At 37.9% G+C, this 20,623-nt stretch overlaps 1 protein-coding gene across 1 annotated transcript; it reads right to left on the bottom strand.

Annotated features, from left to right (window-relative positions):
* Positions 1-4,574: 4,574 nt before the first annotated feature.
* On the bottom strand, positions 4,575-7,229 carry LOC142840286 (melanoma antigen preferentially expressed in tumors-like). Its single transcript, XM_075956876.1, has 3 exons — positions 6,940-7,229; positions 5,950-6,531; positions 4,575-5,085 (listed from the first exon to the last, which is right to left on the bottom strand). The coding sequence occupies exons 1-3, from the start codon at positions 7,227-7,229 to the stop codon at positions 4,575-4,577; spliced, it is 1,383 nt and encodes a 460-aa protein (XP_075812991.1).
* Between the last annotated feature and the right edge of the window lie 13,394 nt (positions 7,230-20,623).

A 20,623-nucleotide genomic window follows, 5' to 3' on the forward strand; every position in this document is an offset into this window, starting at 1 on the left:
GAGACATTGTCTCTTGCAAAGTGAGGTAAGAGTTTCTCATGATCATGTATGCCAGTAAAGGGGGGTCCCGAGTTGAGGTAATGCCTTTTAGTCTGTATAAAAACCATACGAACTAAAGCTTGTTATGCAGTTGTTCATACTCTGCATCCTGTGCCCTGATTTGCGTGAGACCCTTACCCAGAGACCCCAATGCACCAGACGTTGACACTTGTGGGCCTCTCAGTTTGGTATGGGGTTTTCCTTGGTTGGAGAGATGTGATTGGGACTGGAAGGAGTAGCTGCGAGGTGTAAGCAACTGAGCTTTGAGACCACAGAGTCGAGGCTTCCCTGCATGGGGCAGGTCTTTCCTCTGGCCTTTCTTCTCGGCCAGGTGGGTCAAGCTATAGGGCTGGCAAACAGCAGTGATTTCAGAGTTCAGATCACAGCCATGTGAGGAACATGAGCGGACATCTAGGACAAGTGAAACATGGAGATACATCTGGAATTGGAGGTGGGGGAAAGTCTGACCTTAATGTGTACTTTTGCCATCAAGTCTTACCTACATGCACAGGTACCAGAATTTCACTTTAAGTACAGCTGCATCTGTGAGACTCACGTGGAAGTGTTGGTGAAGCAGAAATACATACCTAACAGTGTGTATCATATCACATCAACTTTTTCTTAATTCACCAAGATGGACCACAATTTGTCTCTAGGTATTCTACACAGAATTCACAAATACTGCTGAAGCTACAATCTTTTATTATTTCAAATTCCATATCATTCTAAATTATTGCCAATAAATCTAATTCAAACTGTGAGTTTTGGATTTCCAGGGGTTGTTGTCTGTACGTTAAATCTTTCTATTTTTATTTTATGGGTATTGTTTTTTTTCCCACATGGATGTTTGTGTACCATGTATGTGCAGTGCCCAAAGGGGCCTGAAGTCAGGGTCAGATCCTCTGGAACTGGAGGTACAGGTGGTTGTTGTGCCCACAGTGTGGGTGCTGGAAATCAAACCCAGGTCCTCTGGGAGAGCAGCCGGTGTTCTTAACCACTGACCATCTCTCCAGTCCCTTCTGTAATTATTATGGCTCTTGAAAAATCCATTATTCAAAGCCTTTATCTCAGCTGGCTCTAACTAAAGTGTACATATGGAAATGTTCACTTAAGGCCTCCTGGTGGAATATTTAAGTTTCTGCACTTACAAATGGTAATTCTGGAAATTAAGACTGAGGGGAGAAAACACTTTGCTGTTAGGTTTACACAACATGATTTATAACAAATTAAAATACAAACTAAGTATGTTAATCTATCACACATAATTAGGAACTGGATAAATTTATACTGTCTTACAAAAGAAGGTATTTGAACTTCTTAAACACCTGTTAAAGGAGCCAGGGAGATAGAACAGCAGGTAAAGGCATCTCCTGCCACACCTGACTGCATGAGTTCAATCCCTTGCACCCACCTGGCAGAAAGAACAAACTCCTACAATTTGTCCCTGAAAGCACACACGCACACGTGTTTGCATATCAAATGTGACAAAATGTTAAAATACTTTGAATATATAAATACATATATTTAAATCATCCCCCAAATATTAGGTTTCATTATGGAATTTTTATGAAATTATTTTTAATTATATAAGAAATCACAGTTAAGAAACTTTGAAAGTTTAAAGAGACCTTGAACTGTTAATATACTGGAAAAATTAAAGGATTTGGTATTTTGAAGGTCATATTGTTTTATGTTGTGATAGTAACGAAAGGTACTGGGAATAAACAGGGAAAGGTTATGGTTTAGAAGCTATGTATGTGTTTCAAGAAGGCAGAGGTCTACTGTAGTGGCTAGTTTGTCAACTTACAGAAACTAGCGTCATGGAGAGAAAGTGGACCATAGATGAAGGACTGTCTCCACCAGATTGACCTGTAAGCAAGTCTGTGGGACATTTTTCTTGATTAATGAATGGTTGATGAAATAGAGCCCAGCCCACTCTGGGAAGTGCTTCCTGGGCAACTGGTCCTGGGTTGTACAAGACATGTTGTTCAACAAGCCACAGAAAGACACTAAGCAGCTTTCCTCCATCTTTCCCGCCTCTGCTTCTGTTCAAATGCCTACTCTGACTTTCCCCAATGATGGCCTGAGATTGGGACTTCATTTCCTTTCTCAGTTGCTTTTGAAGTTTTTATCACAGCCATATAGAAACAATAAAGTACACACACTTAGGTTACCTTTCAAATCTATAGAAAACAAAGTATCCAGAGCACCTGTTTGCACAGGAGTCTCCAGGAATACCATTCACAATGTCAGTTCGACAGGAATAAACTCCAAGTTCTTTGTTCATTGTAGGGTCTAGTTTTCACTTCGGAGTGCAGTTTCTGACAGAAACACGGCAACCAAGGAAAGACAGAGAGAGAAACTATGCCAATATAGGTCCAGTTTCAAATTCCCTAGTGTTCTTATATTGTGAACACATTAATCAGATCCGTACTTCTGAGAGCACAAGATCTCAGAATATATAGTGACAGCCATATGGAAAACACAAAAAACAAAGTTCAAAGAAACAGGTAAAGTTAATTTTAATATTTTATTTAATACAAACTGTCCAATAATTTCCATTTTTACCTTGTAAACAATAAAAGTAAATTGCTCATTACAATGGTATTTTAGTTGGTTTTTGAAATTTTGTGCATTATATAATGATGCAAGCATTATGAAAAATGTGTACAAATTTGAAATGTTATATCACAAATTAATTATGACATATGAATTACAGCATATTTTAACATTCTTTTTCTTATTTAGAAATATAGTGTTACCACCAAAATAAAATTAATAAAAACAAATATTAACTGCCTTGCCATTTTCTTATTACATTTTGCCTGTAAAATATAGTATGAACCAAGGCAGTGGTGGTCCATGCCTTTAATCCCAGAATTTTGGAGGTGGAGTCAGGTGGATCTCTGGGAGTTTGAGCTAAGCTTGGCGTACAGAGTGAATTCCAAAACAGGCTTCAATGCTACACAGAGAAACCCTGTCTTGGAAATAAATTCTATATATAGTTTGAAACATTTACCAGTATCACTACTAATAACAAAATTCAATTACTTTTTTTTAAGACTGAAACCGAAATGATCTCACTTTAAAAAGAAAACAATGTAAAGAATTAAGCCATTGCATTTACTAATTTATTTCAATAGGTCATTATATATAAATTATTACTTACTATCTATTCTTTTTGTTACTGAATGTCTGAAATGCAGTTGTTTTGGCATCTCAACAAAAGCTAATTTTGTATTTTTACCATGACTTGTGATGCAGTATGCATTTAAAGAAATTAACAATATGAGTAAGATATTGTTATGTGTCTGTGTTCATGTGTTGGAGAAGGTGCATGCACTTGACTGTGTGTGCGCACACATGTGCTCATCCTCAAACATGAATGAGTAAAGTCAGTATCTGTTTTCTTTTTCTACACATATTTTCTGAGGGCAGATCTCTCACTGAACTATAATGCACTATATTGCTAGAATGTCTGGCTATGTAGCCCTAATGATCTTCCTTCCTCCACCTTTTCAACACTGGAGTTACAAGTGTGCTCTTTAATGCTCAGCTTTTTACACAAATGCTAGGTTGGGAGCTGAACACAGGAGTGCTCGTGACTGAGGCATTTCCTTAGCCCTGTGTAAATTCTTAATTACCTACTTTACATACACCATTTCTAAGTAATTCTAGGATGTGCAAACTGAATTTATAATGGTGTTCTATTTTGGAGTTTAAAGTCAGTGAGACTCAGTACTCAAACAGGGCTAGTATGCATCATAGCAAATGGGGCACAGCTAATGGAAAAGAGAAACAAGCTGTATATAGGGAATGACTTATACAGCTAAGGAAATGTACAGGATTGACAGAACTGGGAGTGGAATAGGGGAACTACAGTAGGGGGAATATTATGGCAAGGATCCTAAGTCCTACCTAAAAAATCATGTGACAAAGGCTAGACACCCAACTGAAGACTTCATGGGAAGTAGTGGAAACTTTACAGTTGGCCTACATCAAGGAATTGTCCAATTATAATTATGTTCTTGAGGTTATACTGAAACATCAGAGCCTCTGCTTGCCTGCTTTCCTTGTCCACTACTAAATCTTGGCGGTTTCCCCAGAGCAACGAAAACCGCCTATAGTAACTTAGGGGATGGAAACATTGTCTCATAAAAAATCCACCACCATATCCTCAAATATAGGCAGGAAAGGCTGTCATTGTTCTGATTTGTGTGGTGTACCAACAATTGAACGAACAGTATGAGCAGAAATATAGCAAACTAGGAGTTGATCATCCTGTATTACATGCACATCACTGTGATCAGTAAAATGAAATATATTAATAGTATACAAGAGACACAGGAATTCTCAAAGTCCTCCATTTTTTTCTAAATTATTCTGCATACTACTTAGTTTATGTATCTATTTTCCCTAGGTGTAATTTCCCTCAATGTAAGAACCTTATATATTGCATATATGAGTTTAGGAAATAACATTTAGTACTTAAGTAGTACATACCATATTGAAATGGTGTAAGACTGTGAAATTTACTATGGGTAAGTGATCCATTTCATGTCATTCCTTCCTGCAATCTGTAGCATTGCCTTCAGTTGTAGTTGTACAATGGCAAGCCTCCATCGGTCTAATCGGCCCTGAAAATGCCATCGTTCATAGCAATGTATAGGGATAGGATATATCACGTATTTTAGCCTCATCAAGGGTGTTAAACTATGCATGATATGCACAAGCATAGGCATTGTGATGGGGTTAGCAGCAAAGCCCAGGACACGGAGACGAGTACAACGAACTAGGGCAGGGATAAGAACAGAGATTGCAGAATCATTTATAAGGCAATGACTTATCTCTAGATGCTTAAGAGTACCAGAGAGATTTAACAGAAGAGTTTGAAAGGGTACAAAGTCATCCCAATTCATTGGGTTGTTACTAAGATTCAACATCTTTACGTGGGAAACCTGAGGGCACTGGGCTAGAAATCTGAAGTCTCTGTACGATATATCACAGAATGACAGATACAAAACATCCAGGTTAAGTGGCAGAACTCTGTAGGGAGAAAACAACAATAAAACTTCTTAAGAATGAGGATTGAATGATAAACACTATATCTTTATATCCAGAATAAACCACTTTTCTCATGCACTACAAATGGGTATTAATAAGTTAATCTTTACTTTGTTTGCTTAATAGTTTCATGACTCTGGAGAAAATTTCTTAGGCAGTAACTTACTATGTAGTCCTGGCTGTCCTGGAACTCACTATAGAGATCATACCTCATTGAACTCAGAGAATCTGCCTGTCTTTGCTTCCCGAGTGCTGAGATTAAAATCCTGTGCCACCAAACCTGGCTGAAAGTTTTGTGTACAGCACTGAGATACTATTTCTTTTAATATTAAGAATGTGTAAAGGGTATTATAGTTGATTATTTCAAGAAATATTAAGAGAAAAACTAACACACTTGATACTTAAAATATTATCCATTGTAGATTTCAGTTCACGTTTTTAGTGGAAAGGGATCAGAAAGAGCAATCAACTGAAAATTACCTTTGGTCAGTTCCTAAATACCATCCTCTATTTTCATGACCTATACCTTGGTGACTACATATTAGTAAAGTGATCTGACATTGTAAACCATTGGCATCAGTGCTATAGAAAAAAGTGTTCCACCATCTCAATTCCTCTTTATTCTCATTTCTAGAGGGCTAGTGGTTTTTCACCTTCATATTTCTGCACATATCTTTAAATTGCTGGCTGCTTAATTTTTGTAATTCCTCCTCCAGTTTCAAATTCCCAAAAGTGACAGAGTGGAAATCATAAAAGGCTTTGAGGAGTTTAGGAATATCCATGAATATTTTCTATGTTGTCCCAAGACTTATCCGGGAAACCCAGAAACCTGTCTGAAACTCTTACCTGAGCACGCTGTCCAGATGGTTTTTGAGACTGAATGAATACAATTTGAGTTTCTTAAGGTTTTCCATACGTTGCAAATGACTAAGGAAATTTTTAAAGACATTCCCACTCAGAGATCTAAAAGTGACTTTAAACAGACTAAGGCTCTTTAGGTGGCTCATCTGAGACAGGATGTTGGTGATATCACTCAGTGAACCCTTATCAACTGACAGCTGATTAACACAGTTGAGATCAAGAATTCTCAGGGTGCATTTGTAGTCATCCAATTTATCAACTTGCAAATCTCGACAGCATATGTGCAAAGCACCGAAACTCTCCCTAATTTTCCTCATAAGCAACATTGAATATTCCCTTTCCATTAAAGAGCCATCCAGGGAAAGATCCATTAGTAATTCTATAGGCCTGGGTAAATGAATTGAGGACTCTAAATCTGTCAAACAAAACTGTTCTTCCATTCTCGTGACAGAGTTTTCAGAGTAAGTACAAGCGTGAAAACAGAAAGGTGGATTGATTCTGACTTCAGGGCATGTGATCCTACAGTCAATGTCTTGTCTTAAATCTAGGATCCTCAGTTTAGGTTTCCTGTAGGGGTAAGAGGAGATAGAACATCTGAGAAATAGCAAACGGTAATGAAACCCAGAAGAGTCAATGATGACATATAGGAACAAATCCTTTTATCCATAGCTGGTACTCCTTGTACTAAGTACCAACAAGTCTTCGCCATGAAAATTCATCTTCTTCTTCTCCCATCCTTTGTACACCTTAAATACCCTCCAGTCTTAAAGCTCCTGTCTTTCTCTTAAGTAACACCCATTACATAAACCTATCAATAGAATCCTCAATAACAGATTTCCTAAGGAATATTGAAGACATCAGTCTTTAATGTGTTTCCAAGTTTTAGCTGAGTCTTACAAATAAAACTTCTGCATTCACTAGTTACTCGTTCTAAGACCTCCTTTGTCTTACCATATCTCTATTATACAGTCTTACCGAGAAGAAGAGTTCTTTGCAGGATATAGTGGAAGATTCTCAATCATGGCTTTCAGGAGTTCACGATGAGGCACCCGTACAGTTAATGTCCCAAGATGGAGACAGTAAAAGGGCCAAACTTTCACCATCTCACCCAATATATTCTTATGCCCACCCTTGAAGGCAGCAATGAACAATGGAATAAAAAGATCTCTTGGAATATACTCCAGAGCATGGATTGCTGCAGACTCATGTCTCAGCAAACACTGTATAGCAAGATCCATCAGAGTTTTGGGGTTCTTTGCATCCATTTTTGTGAACCTGCATCAGGAGGAGAAACATTTAGAAGTTCTGGGAAAACACATAGGGTCTTCTTTGCAACCTGTGCTAGTAAAGAAGAAATGATTTAAAAGAGAAATCAATCAGCCACCACCTCTTTGTGTCTTCTACTAAAGACACAAAATAGAAATAGACTTCTGAGTTTATAGCCGTATGTGTTTATGTGTGTGTTACTACTCTCTCCCCCATGTATACATAGTCTGTATTTTGTAAAATGTCATCAAAATGGGTAGTAAGTAAGCAGAAAACAAGTTTGGTCACTTATCTATATGAATGCCAGTATTTTCCCTCCCCTCAGTAGTAGATAAGCTATGATGAAGAAAAAGATAAATCTACAAAGTGGTACAATGGTAAATATTAAAACATCAAATTAATTGTGATTAAAGAGAAAAAGAATGACAATCTAGCCCTTGATTTTTCTCACTCCCATCACTATATTTGTGGCAGATGAAGACACCAAACGTCTACAAGATACACATAAAGGAAGATGGTTAAGAACTTAAAGTTGATCATAAAACATTTAGAAACATTAGTCATAAATTAATCCTAAAGATGAAAAAAACATAAAATCAAAATAAGGCAGTACAGTTTGGGGCAAAGACTTCAAAACTGTTCAACTCAAAGCTGTATGTTGTCTGACACGTGGAAAGTAGAAATTAAATAGTCAATCTGATCATGGAATAATGACTTCAAAAGTCTAGGATAGGTGGCAGGGGTTGGGGTGACAAAACACAGTTAGATATAATTCCTGTAACCTGGAGGTTGGTATGGACATATTACAATGAGTCTTAGTAATATGATTTATGAGTATGTGTTACAAAAAAGCATATCAAATGCATATCAAATAAACAATATGGAGGGTTTAAGACTGCAGTCTTTGAAACACACAGACTCTGAGAAAATAAATTGATGTGGATAGGAGAAACATTCAAGAAAATTTGTTAATGATGGAAAAAGACAAAATGGGGGGAGGGGATTAAGAATACTGTAACACATAAAAGAGTCAGAAAGCTCCTAAAATTTTCCTTCTACTGCCAGAATGACAACAAATCCTCTGAAATGCCTACATAGCACTGATAAAAAGAAAACAGTATGATAAATTGGATTGTAAAACAATGTAGTATCATATGAATATACAAAACAAGGAAAATTTTGAAGCAAAAACTTTAAAACAATCAGAAACAAATTAACTGTTGCTTATCACCTACCTAATATGGTACTTTGCTACAGCATCTTGTACACTTTTCATGGCATTGTCTTTTGATAAAATAACTTGATGACTAAGATTTAAAAAGTGTTACACTTTCTTGACGTTTCTAGGATTTCAATCTCAGGGACATGGCTAAGGGTCTTAAAAAGGTGGTCTTTTGTTGTAGCTCAAAGTGCAAGAGGGGGCAAGTGATTCCTTTTGGTGAAGAACTTTCTTATGTGTGAAGAAAAAGTCAGTCTAGAAAGGAAGGCACTGGGCAGTCTCATGTAACAAAGTAGCTGATTTCACACACTGTTACAAATGTTAGTCAAATATATTCAAGAATTTTCTATTTTATGTTAGAGAAATGTATTCAAGAATTTGCTTTTTGCACTCTATTACCAGGTCACATGGTGTAGGAGGGTCTTCTATTTCTTATTTTCATTGATTAAATAAAGAAATCTGCCTTGGCATTTGATAGAGCAGCCCTTAGATGGGCGTGGCAGACAACAGAATTCTGGGAGGAAAAAGACAGTCTGGCAGACACCATGGCTCTCCTCTTTGAGAAGAACACTGGTTAGACTCATGCCGGTAAGCCACAGTTAAGTGGCAAAACACATTAATGGAGATGGGTAAAACGAATATGTAATAGTTAGCCAATAAGAGGTTAGAACAAATGGGCCAGGCAGCAATTTAATTAATACAGATCTCTGTGTGATTTCAGGTATAAACTAGCCTGGTGGTGGGGACAGGGCCTGCCGCACCTCTTTACAACAGAGTGGCTGCCCAATGTGGTCTACTAACTCCATGTAAAACCTGAGAGTGCTTAAAAAGGAGAGAGAGAGAGTTTAACACAACTTTTTGTTGTTTGTGCGTGGCATGCTACAGAAAGAATTTCTGACTCAGCAGCCTTACAAAAAAAAAGCCACACCATTTTAAAACGCAGCTTCCTGGGCCCTATTGCCCATGCAATCTCCAGCTATGGAGCATTTCTGGGCCCGGATATTTCTGTGCCCACTCAGGGTTGAGAGGAAACGGGTTGAGACCATGCCTGTGACTCAGCGCTCCCTGCCTGGGCAGGCAGCGGGATCAGGTTTACTAGGTGTGCATAACCAGGGGAGCATGGTGGATTCCTGCCACCATACACAGAGATGTTTTCAGGCTGCGCAGTGGTCTGCAGGGCAGAATAGGCTCTAACTCAAATAAAAAGCTCATTCTCAGAGTTAAAGTGTTGAGTGTGGCTCCTACATAAAGGCAGAAGGGAAAAAGCCGCACAGTTTTAAAACACTGGCTTTCTGGGCTATGCTCCTACCTCAACCTCTGTTTCTCGTGATGGGGGAGTGTCATATATCAATCTGTTGATTTCCTTGGTTAAGCAATAAAGAAACTGCTAGGCCCATTGGATAGACCCACCCTTAGATGGGTGGAGTAAACAGAACAGAACGCTGGGAGGAAGAGGAAGTGAGGTCAGACTCCACAGCTCCGCTCTCCAGAGCAGACGCCTCAGGAGAGACGCCATGCTACCTGCTCCAGGGAAGACGCACACCATGCCCCAGCTCCGACCCAGGATGGACTTAGGCTAGAATCTTCCCGGTAAGCGCACCTAGGGGCGCTACACAGATGATTAGAAATGGGCCAGAGCAGTGTTTAAAAGAATACAGTGTTCGTGTAATTATTTGGGGCATAAGCTAGCCGAGCCGGACAGGCGGCTGGGGTGTTTGGGGACGCAACCCTGCCGCCGCTCCCCATATTACAACAGGAGACAGAGAATTTGGATGGGCTTTTGTGAGTAAAGTGCTACGGCTTACTTGATGGCAATGTGGACTGCTGTGTACCTGGAACTGTGCGCTGCTCAGGGGCACCAAATGGCTCTGAGGCAGGAGTGTCTCCTGCCATGCTGAACTGTGTTGATCTCAGGTAGAAAACAGTTGTAATTATCATAATAACAGTACAGTTAAGGTTTAGACTGGGCAGGAAACAGGTGGTACCGTATTACCCCTACATGGTGCAACTTAAGTTTTTAAGAAGTGCTTAGCATTTTAAGAAGTGCTCTTGGATAGTAAAGAATTACAGATTCACAATAGGACAGATTCAGACATAAAAGACCTCTAAATGGGTCATAGTGTTAGATAGACATAGGTAGGCATGGGAGAGAAAAGAAAAATAGTGTTAAAATGTCATGAAGTAAAGTTAATGCTTTAGAAAAAGGGTAAAGTCTTTAAAGAGACAGAATAAAGTGATAAGAGTAAAAGTAAGCCACATAAAAATGGAAAATTCACAGACAATCTGGATTTTTTGCATTATTGTGTTTTCTTTGAATTTTTTGACTGTAAAGGAGCTAAGTACAGAGAGACATTTCATTATACGGGCTGCCAAGCTAAACCAGAATGGATACCATAAGGGTATTATGACTTCAAAATTTGGGTCTAAGGACATGATGCTTTGGAAAAGAGGTTCTTCTTTTGTTTTCACAGAGGATGAGACCCTGTGGATTGCTTCTATCCCAATATGGCATGACAGACCACACCCTTCCTGAAAGGTCATTGTGAACTACTTCAGAAAATTACTTTACGCAACTGCTGACTGAGATGAACCTGACACACAGGTTATATCATGAAAGACCTGATTAACAGTGCCCCCATACAGCATGAAGCAGTTTGGAGAGAAATAACTGCACCCATATTCCCAAATGTTGTTTATAAATGTTCTTTTACATTTAAAGTGGGATATGATATAGATATGAATAATTTTCATTGATATGAATCTTGGTTTACTGATACTAATTTAAGGTCAATCTTATTATGTGTATATGTATTTCTGCTCTTGATTAACGTATTGTGATTGTGTAGTTCATTTAAAAATGTAACATATAATTAGTAAATATAGGTTGTTAATGGATAATCATCAATAATAGTCAAGCTTGTAGTCATGTTAATTATATTTTCTAGATATATAGAGGTATATTTTAGTTAAATAGGCATTCTTCATATCTTTCAAAGACTACAGAATATGGCATTTTAAATGTTTTAATAACTTAGGGCTTTTCATGACAATAAGACACATCTGCTCCTGGCAGCACCAGCTACTTCAAGAGGAGGATGGGCATTGAAGAGGCTCCTTATAGAATTTGCTAGCCATTTGGGCAAGAAACTGCTCTTGCCTGGACTTTTGCATAAACTGGACACAAAGATCCCACAGAGAGAGGACTACTGAACTTGCCTAAAGGTGAGATGATCTTTTGGGGTTCCTGATTCATGAGAGAGTCTGCGAGACATTGTGCAGGATACAAAAGAAAGTGACTGAACTGTCTTTGAAATTTCCTGCTTCATGGAAAAGTCTGCTGGATACTATGGGCCTGAAGGCCAAAGATGGATGCCCCAACAGTACAAAAGAACTTTGGGTGACTGTCCAGGCAGTGAGATGTCTCTGTCATTTCTAGAGTTTTCTTATTTCTTGTTTACTTAGGTAATATTATATCCTTCTGGAGTCTTTGATGGAGTTGAAGAATGCTTAGTTATAGTTATAGTTTTCCTTTGTTATGATAAAAGATAAACTAGATATAAATATAACTAATTTTTGCTTTATAACTGTTTTGTTATATATAATTTTACTATGTTAAAGTTAAAGCCTCTCTTTTTTGTTTAAACAGAAAAAGGGGAAATGATGTAGGAGGGTCTTCTGTCTATGTCTTACTTTCATTGGTTAAATAAAGAAAATTGCCTTGGCTTTTGATAGGGCAGCCCTTAGATGGGCATGGTAGACAGAACAGAATTCTGGGAGGAAGACAGTGCGGCAGACATCAAGGCTCTCCTCTCTGAGATGGATGCTGATTAGACTCATGCTGGTAAGCCACAGTCAAGTGGCAATACAGATTATAAGAAATGGGTTAGATCAATATGTGATAGTTAACCAATAAGGGGATAGAAATAATGGACCAGGCAGTAATTTAATTAATATAATTTGGTGTGGTCATTTCCGGTATAAACTAGCCGGGTGGTGGGGACACAGACCGCCACTCTCATTACAACAGAGTGGTGCCTGTTCCTAAGAATATCTGTAAATATTCTGGGACTTTGGTTCAAAATTCAATTGTGGATGTGCCTGATATGATTGAATAAGGATTCCAGATGCCATTTTAAGGGTTTTGGAACAATGCTATTTAAATTCGACTTTTCCCTGACAAACTCAAAATTAAAAAAAACATTTAAGATGTTCTCCCTAAGTTGATGTTTAAATGTAATTCAATTTCAAAAATATCTACATTTTACTGAGTTAGACGGCCTGATGGTAAAGTTCATATATGAAAGAATACACAGGAATAGCTAAGAAGAGAGAAGGAAGCCACTTGAGAAGGGACTCCTGATACCAAGAAAATGAAAACTTTCTAGAGAATGTCTGTAATTACAATATCTTGTCAGAAGAGACAAATAAGGCAGAAGAAATGGCTCAGTGGTTAAGAGCATTGCCTGCTCTTCCAAATGTCCTGAGTTCAATTCCTGGCAAACACATGATGGCTCACAACCATCTGTAATGAGGTCTGGTGCCCTCTTCTCTCCTGCAGGCATACACACAGATAGAATATTGTATATATAATAAATAGATATTTTAAAAAATAAAAAAGAGACAAATAGCTGAATAAAATAGGTGAGAAAACTCCAGAAGATAAGGCAGAAAGATTATAAGTGCCAATGAGGATGGAATACTCCAAGGAAACAAGGCCTTCTAGAAACAACAGGAATGATGCCCTTATAAACTCACAGAGACTGTGGCAACATGTGCATGGCCTGCATAAGTGGACGCAAGCCTCCATACCTAAATAAAAAGTTATCTATCTCTGATTAATAATACTCATAAAGAAAAAATAGTTTTCTCCATGATGAGTCTCACTGGATATGAAACCAGATTTAAGAGCAAGATCTATGCCTGGCACTAAATAGTTAACACAAAATGAACTCGATGTATTTGGAGGGTTTCTGCCAAATAAGGTATCATATGGGTAATTTTTTAAATCTTATATGTCTTTTGCTTTTAAATTATGGTTTCAGTGCTGTGGGATATTCTTTTTGAACATTGTGAAAATTTGTCTTTACCAAGGCAACTTCTGTTTGGTTTGAAAAAAAAACTGAATGGCCAATAGCAAGACAGGACTTCCAGGCAATGATAGGAACTCTTGGAAGAAAGTCATAATTTACTAATAAGCAGAGTAGACTTATAGTATGGAGGAGAGGTAACGAGCCATGTGGCAGAATGAATATTAATATTAATGGGTTAAGTTTTGAGAGCTAGTTGAGAACAAGCCTAAGCCAAGGCCAAGTATTCATAGTTAATAGGAAATCAACATGTCATTATTTCGTCACTGGCAGTCCAAAGATATTATGACTACACTTCAGATTTTGTTCTGACGGGTTTTCTCTGTGTGTGAATGTGTGTTTTTCTTGTGTTTTTTTCTGCCTTTCTTTTTTTCTGTTTATCTGTTTGTACTGACCTATTCTGGTTTTCTTTTATTCTATCTTAGTTTATATTATTTTGTTAATCTTGTTTGTTTTCTAATGAGAGCAAGAGATAGAAAAGGTAAAGGTTTGGGGGAATGGGGAGGAATGGGGAGTTTGGGGGAGAGGAAATGATAATCAGAATATATTGTATTAAAATGTATTTTCAGTAAAGAAAGAACTGCTGTTAAATAAAAGAATAGAAATGTGCACTCTATGCTCTCTCTCTCTCTCTCATGTAAGAATGTGATATAAAAAACATATTACCTATCCTTTGTGCAAAATAAATGTAAGTGCTATTAGAGCAGAAAGTGAAGAATATACTATTCCTTCAGTGAAGGATATGAAAGAAATGGGAAAGGAGAAAAAGGTGGGAATGTGTAGTACTTTTTAAAAAGACAGTTTTATTCTGGGTTATGTGAATGACAGTAATATTTCCCATACCAACAATATAAATACATTTAGAGTTCTATACCAGCATCTCTTGTGGAATATTAGTTAAAGAGATGTTTATGCTGTGGAATATTTGTTTAATTATACAAAGATGTGTTGCATTTGTTTAACTCTGTAAAGGTATGTTACTTAACACACCCATATGGGCTAATAAAGATGTGAACAGTCAATAGCTAGCCAGAGAAGAATAGGCAGGCCTGGCAGGTAGAGAGAATACATAGGAGGAGAGAAGAGAAAGAAGGGAAAAAAGGAGTAGAAGGGACACAGGGGCCAGCCACCAAGCTATACAACAAGCTGTGGTGTTAAGAAGTAAATAAAAATATAGAGAATAGAGAATGATAAAATACCCTTGAGGCAAAATGTAGACAGAATAATTTAAGTTAAGAGAAGCTGGCTAGAAACATGGTAAACTAAGGCCAGGAACTCACAAGTAAGAATGAGTCTCTGTATATAGAATAGCCATGTCCCAAAAGTTCTAGCGCCAGTTCTGGATGAAGGTGTGAGGAATGAGGAAAAGTCACTTCCAAATATAATGTGTCTCTGATAAAATGATGGACTCCCTACCTCAAAGCCCAAACTTCTCATTAGCATTAATTCATTCTTGGAAATTTGGGGACTGTGATTGTGCTATTGGCACTAGTCAATGTGAGAGAAAAATATTTTTTCCTCTTTAGTGTCTGAGGGATAGCCAGCCAGGTGCAATCTTGAGAGCGGCCTACATTTAAGACAAAGCTACTCTGGTGAATAAGAACTAGAGAGAGGCTCCCACACCAGATTTATGGGGAGACACCTGTAGAAGGCAGTGAAGGGTTGGGTGAATGACAGGCAAGGACGCACTGAAAAAGACAGGCAGCAGCTCCTCGGGAACTGAAGGCCCCACCACTCTGAGCTCACACCACTTGCATGTTAATGAGAAATCTCTGCCACCTTGTGAGGACACTGATGATCCCATGCGTGAGGTTGGGGAACAGTCCTACATCTGAAGTCACTTACCTTCTGGTTCAGTGCTGGTGAAACTGAGAATCCTGAGTTTCAGGTCCACGAAGGCCTTAGGTTGTTGCAGCCTCTTCCCTCTCACAGATGATCTACTGTTGGGTGAGAAGTGAGTGCGCTAAGACAAAAATCCCAACACACACCTCAGGGCTCTATTTCCTTCTCCTGTCCTCTTCATTCACTTATTATTATTTCTACTTTTAAAATAGAACATTTTATTATTTGGAAAGTTCACAATGCATAAAATGTATTCTATTAATATCTGACCCCAGTACTGCCCACATATGCTCCTGGATCAATTCCCCCCTCTAAATGCCTCCCCACCTTATGTGCTCTTTTTCACAGACATTGGGTATGATTCGTTCTACTTTTGCCCAAACTGAGTTTTAACTTAATAATCTACTGTACATTACTACTGTGAGTATCTGCTGCATAGCTGTTGGGGACAGTAGTTGACTTTAACACTTTCTCTGCTTCCTTCTATATATAGTTTAGCTATTACAGTGGTTTCTTTTCTTCTTTCTTTTTGGGACTTGATACTGAGCCTTCCACAGAGGGCTATACACTATGAAAAGATAAACCTGAAGGTGTCACATACCCATCCAACGTGATACAGAAGTCACAACAAAAAATTATAAGAAATATGAAAAAGCCAGGCAAATGAACATATCTCAATACCATATCAAAAAAAATGCAGAAGTACTTACAATGCTGAACACATAGTCTAAACGTATACTTGAGAAAAAAAGTATGGTTTGAAACTGAACAAACCAGGGGTGGGAGGAGTCAGTAAACATAAGTACTTCATGGTTTTTGCTTCCAGATTTCTGTCTTAAATTCTTACCCTGACTTCCCTGGATAATGGACATATAAGAGGAAAAGTTAAATAAAACCTTTCCTCCCCAACTTGTTTTCAGTTATTGTGTTATCACAGAAACAAGAAAGCAAACTAGAGCAAGAATGTATAGACTATTACATTCAATAGCTACAGGATACGTATCTTCTCAGCAGTCCATGGGATATTCTGTGATACAGATACCAATGTAAGTCACTGGGCAAGTAAAAACTATTTAAAAGTAAAAATAACGTTTTCTATTTTATCAGATCCTAAAGCAGTAAAATTATAAATCACTATCAAGGGAAATGACAGAAATGAAACAATCCAAATAAAATTAAACATTATACCATAATGGTCTATGGGTAAAGGAAGCAATCAGGAATTACTGAAATCTGGTTTGGTAAGTCTAAGAAACACCTCAAGGAATAGAAGCTATTGCCATTGTGCTCAGCTGCCTAAGAGAACTTGAAGCTAGGACACTACTGTGAAAGTCACCACACATTTCAGGCCTAGGACTTGGAGGAACTGGGCTGGAAACAGCCCTCAAGTCTCATCCATAAGGACTAGGTCTTACAATTTTCAATGTGCTATGCCAGCTGCTAACAGAGAAAGGCAATCAATAATCATATGTAGCTTTGAACCCATTGTCTTAGTAGTTTTTCTATTGCTGTGAAGAGACACCATGACCAAGGAAAATATGAAAAAGTAACATTTAATTAGGGGTTTGCTTACAGTTTCAGAGGCTTAGTCCTTGAAAATCAAGGTGAGGAGTAAGGTGACTGACTGGCAGGCAGGTCTGGCGATGGGGCAGTAGCTGAGAGCTTACTTCCTCATCTGCATGCAGGAGGAAGAGAGAAAGTGAGACTGGGCCTGGAACTGGCTTTTGAAATGTCAAAACCCACTGCCCAGTAACAGGCTTTCTCAAACAAGGCCACAATCCCTAATCCTTCCTAAATAGTTCACCAACTAGGAATCAAACATTCAAATACTTGAGCCTATGGGAGCCATCCTCGTTCAAACTACTCCATCCTACTCCCTGGCCCCCATAAGTCTGGAGTCCTATCTTAATGCAAAATGCACTCAGTCCAACTTCAAATGTCCCCACAGTCTTTCAGTCTTCAGACTGTTTACAATTCCAGAGCTTAAAGTTTCTTGTGAGACTCAGGGTAATCTCTTAACTGTAAGCCCTGTAAAATCAAAATAAAAAATCAAATTACATACTCCTAACATTGAATGACACAAAAATTATATTACTATTCCAAAAGAGAGGAGGAAAGGGTCCATAGTGAATAAGTACTGGAGCAAAGCAAGACTGAAACCCTACACACAAATTTTGTATCTCTATGATTTATATTAAAGCGATTATTTGATGAATCTTCATACCTCCCACTCTTCCTAGTGTTGTTGACTACATCATCAGTTTTCCTTAACAATGGAGCAAGATTCCACAACCCGTTTACACCTGTATCTCCCTTTAAAGAAGACAGAACCATGGGACTTAAGGTACCAACTTACGTTTACCTGGGTTAAAACCTGTCCCATCCATGACTTACATTTACATGAGCTTTGACATGGTAATAGATTCTGATAGAATACCCTGGCAGCTGAAAACCAAAAGTCCTGCTGAGACTGTCTTAATGTCATTGTGCAACTGTTATCAGTCAGCCAAATTCATATTTCAGGGAGAACTGTTTTTGAGACAGTTCCCAAGATGTCCTGCTGTTGTGGAACAATCTTTCTATATGCTATGAATATGTATTACTCTCATTGGTTAAAAAGAGCTCAATACCCTATAGCTGGGCAGGAGGAGGTTAGATGGGAAAACTAGACTAAAAGGATGCTGGATGAAGAAGTACAGAGTCAAAGGAGTGACCAGCCAATGGCAGAATGAATCACACACACAAAATGGGACAGACATAAAGCTAAACAGCAGAATGTAGACTAACAGATATGGGTAAATTTAAGTTATAACAGCTCGTAAGTACTAAGCCTGAGCTACCAGATGAGCATTCAAAATAAAAGAGGCAGTGTGTTTCAGAGCAGCTGCAGGACAGGAAAATTTCACCTACACAAATGGCACCCAACTTTCAGGACCATATACATTCACATAAAGCCAGATAAGCTTTAAAAAAGGAATCTAAACACACAGTCAAACTCGAATTCCTGGTACCACTGTTTTCTTGTTTGCTAGAGGCAAACAGAGGCATGCCTACTTTAAGATGCATTTTCCTGGTTTGTGTTACCAGCATGGATGGGTCTTTTGGGAGGCCCTGCTACTGAACACTTAAATGGGGTTTATGAGCAGCAAGCAATGCTACTTGGTGGCAGCATGGACTCAACACTTCCCAGAGTTGGGGCAGTAAATGCTGCTCACACCTGTACCTCTGACATGAAGCTCGGCTCTCAGGGAACCAAACAGGGCAGAATCAGCTGCCAAGGCACAGGCTTTGGTCCTAGCCACACCACTTAACAGTTTGAAATTTGACTCATGTGGTCAGAAAAGGACAGAGATACTCAGTAAAGCAGGATCAGATGGAAAAAGCCTCTAAATGTGTCACAGTGTGTTTAATAATATGCACAGACTTGGAAGAGAAAGAGAAATGGTATATAAAAGAGTTTTAAAATAATTAGGTCCTAAAAGACAGAGTAAAATAATATAAAAGCAACAGCAAAATAAAAATTAAAAAAACATAGAGAGTCTGGATCCTGTATGTTATTCTGTCATCTTTGAAGTTTTTGGTTTCTAGAACATACTGTATTATAAGGACTGCTTGATTAAACCTATATATATATATATATATATATATATATATATATATATATATATATATATATATATATATAAAATGCCTTGACCTCCAAATTTTAAGTCAAAATATGTATTGCTTTGCAGGAGAGGTTATGCTTTTATTTCCACAGGAAATGAGAGGCTGTGGATTCATTCTGGGTTAAAGAAAATCAGGTCTGAAAGAGAAAGATCCTCTGAAACCCTAACTAAAGAACTAAAAGATATGCAATGCGTATTTTATCTACTTAAACACATAAAAAATCATATTTGGATGACTTATGTACAATGCACATTCTATACTAGAATTAATGTGAATATATAATATCTTTAAAAGTTTATGTATTTTCAGAGCAAGCTGACCAAACACCTATGAAAACTGATATCCCTGCTGATCAAGAATTTCATAATTCCTCTTTTAGAGTCTCCTCAAAATTCTTCATCCAAAACAGCTTCAAGGCTGCTGGCTGAGATGGTCCAGCCTCACAGACTTCTGCAGCTGGTACTTCAATAAACGTACAGTCAAAATCATATTAAATTTGGAAAACTGCAAAGCATTTTTTTCTCAAGTCAGCAACGAGAAAGCATGATCCACCCTCTCCAATCTCACTCAATGTGCTGAATGAAGATTCGGTTCACTGTAGTAAAGCAAGAGAAAATGCAAATGATACACAAAAAGTAAAGGGAGATGTCTAATGATTTCTAAGAATCTTTGCTATAATCCCATAATTAAAAGACCTCAAATGCTCTAACATAAAGCATTAGGGTTTGGTAAAAGCAGCAAAAAACAAAAAAACAATTCAGTATTACAAGATAAGTGCAAACATTGATGCTTTTCCATATTCCAATAATCATGACATCGACAAATAAATCAGGAAAACAATTCAATGCAAAACTGCTTCAAACATTAAATACTAAGGAACAGACTTAACGAGGATGTGAAAGACTGAAACAGCTAATTTAATAACAGTGAAGGAAGAAATCGAAGAAGACAGTAGAAGACAGAAAGCCCTCTTACATCCAGGAAAAAGCAAGTAAATATTAGCTGCTTTCAAATTATGTCATGGAGCAATAGAAACAAAAACAGCATGCTATTGCAACAAAACGAGATGTGTAAGTCAGTGGAATGAAATAGCAAACCCTGAAATATGATCATCTATCTAGAATCACCTGATTATTGAAACATCCACTGGAGTAAAGGAAACCATGTTACAACACTTTAGTTAATTTTTGCTATTTTAGCAAAACTAACCATCTAAATGTAGAGAGACTAACCTGTATTCCTGTCTCTCTTTACAAACATCAGTTCAAAACCAATCAATGCTCCTAGTGTAAGATGTGACATCCTGAAACTTCTATAATAAAAACACTTTATAGGCACTGTATAGGAACTGTAAAGCCTCTTTAAATGCATTCTGGAAACTGCCCAGGAAACAATATCAAAAACTGATAAATTAAATTTCAAGAAATAAAAATCTGGCCAGGAGGTGGTGGTGCATGCCTTTAATCCATGCACTCGGGAGGCAGAGGCAGGCAGATCTCTGTGATTTTGAGGCCAGTCTGATCTACAAGAGCTAGTTCCAGAACAGGTTACAAAAGCTACAGAGAAATCCTTTAAA

The sequence above is a fragment of the Microtus pennsylvanicus genome, chromosome X (genome assembly GCF_037038515.1).
Source record: "Microtus pennsylvanicus isolate mMicPen1 chromosome X, mMicPen1.hap1, whole genome shotgun sequence".
Taxonomy (NCBI): Eukaryota; Metazoa; Chordata; class Mammalia; order Rodentia; family Cricetidae; genus Microtus; species Microtus pennsylvanicus.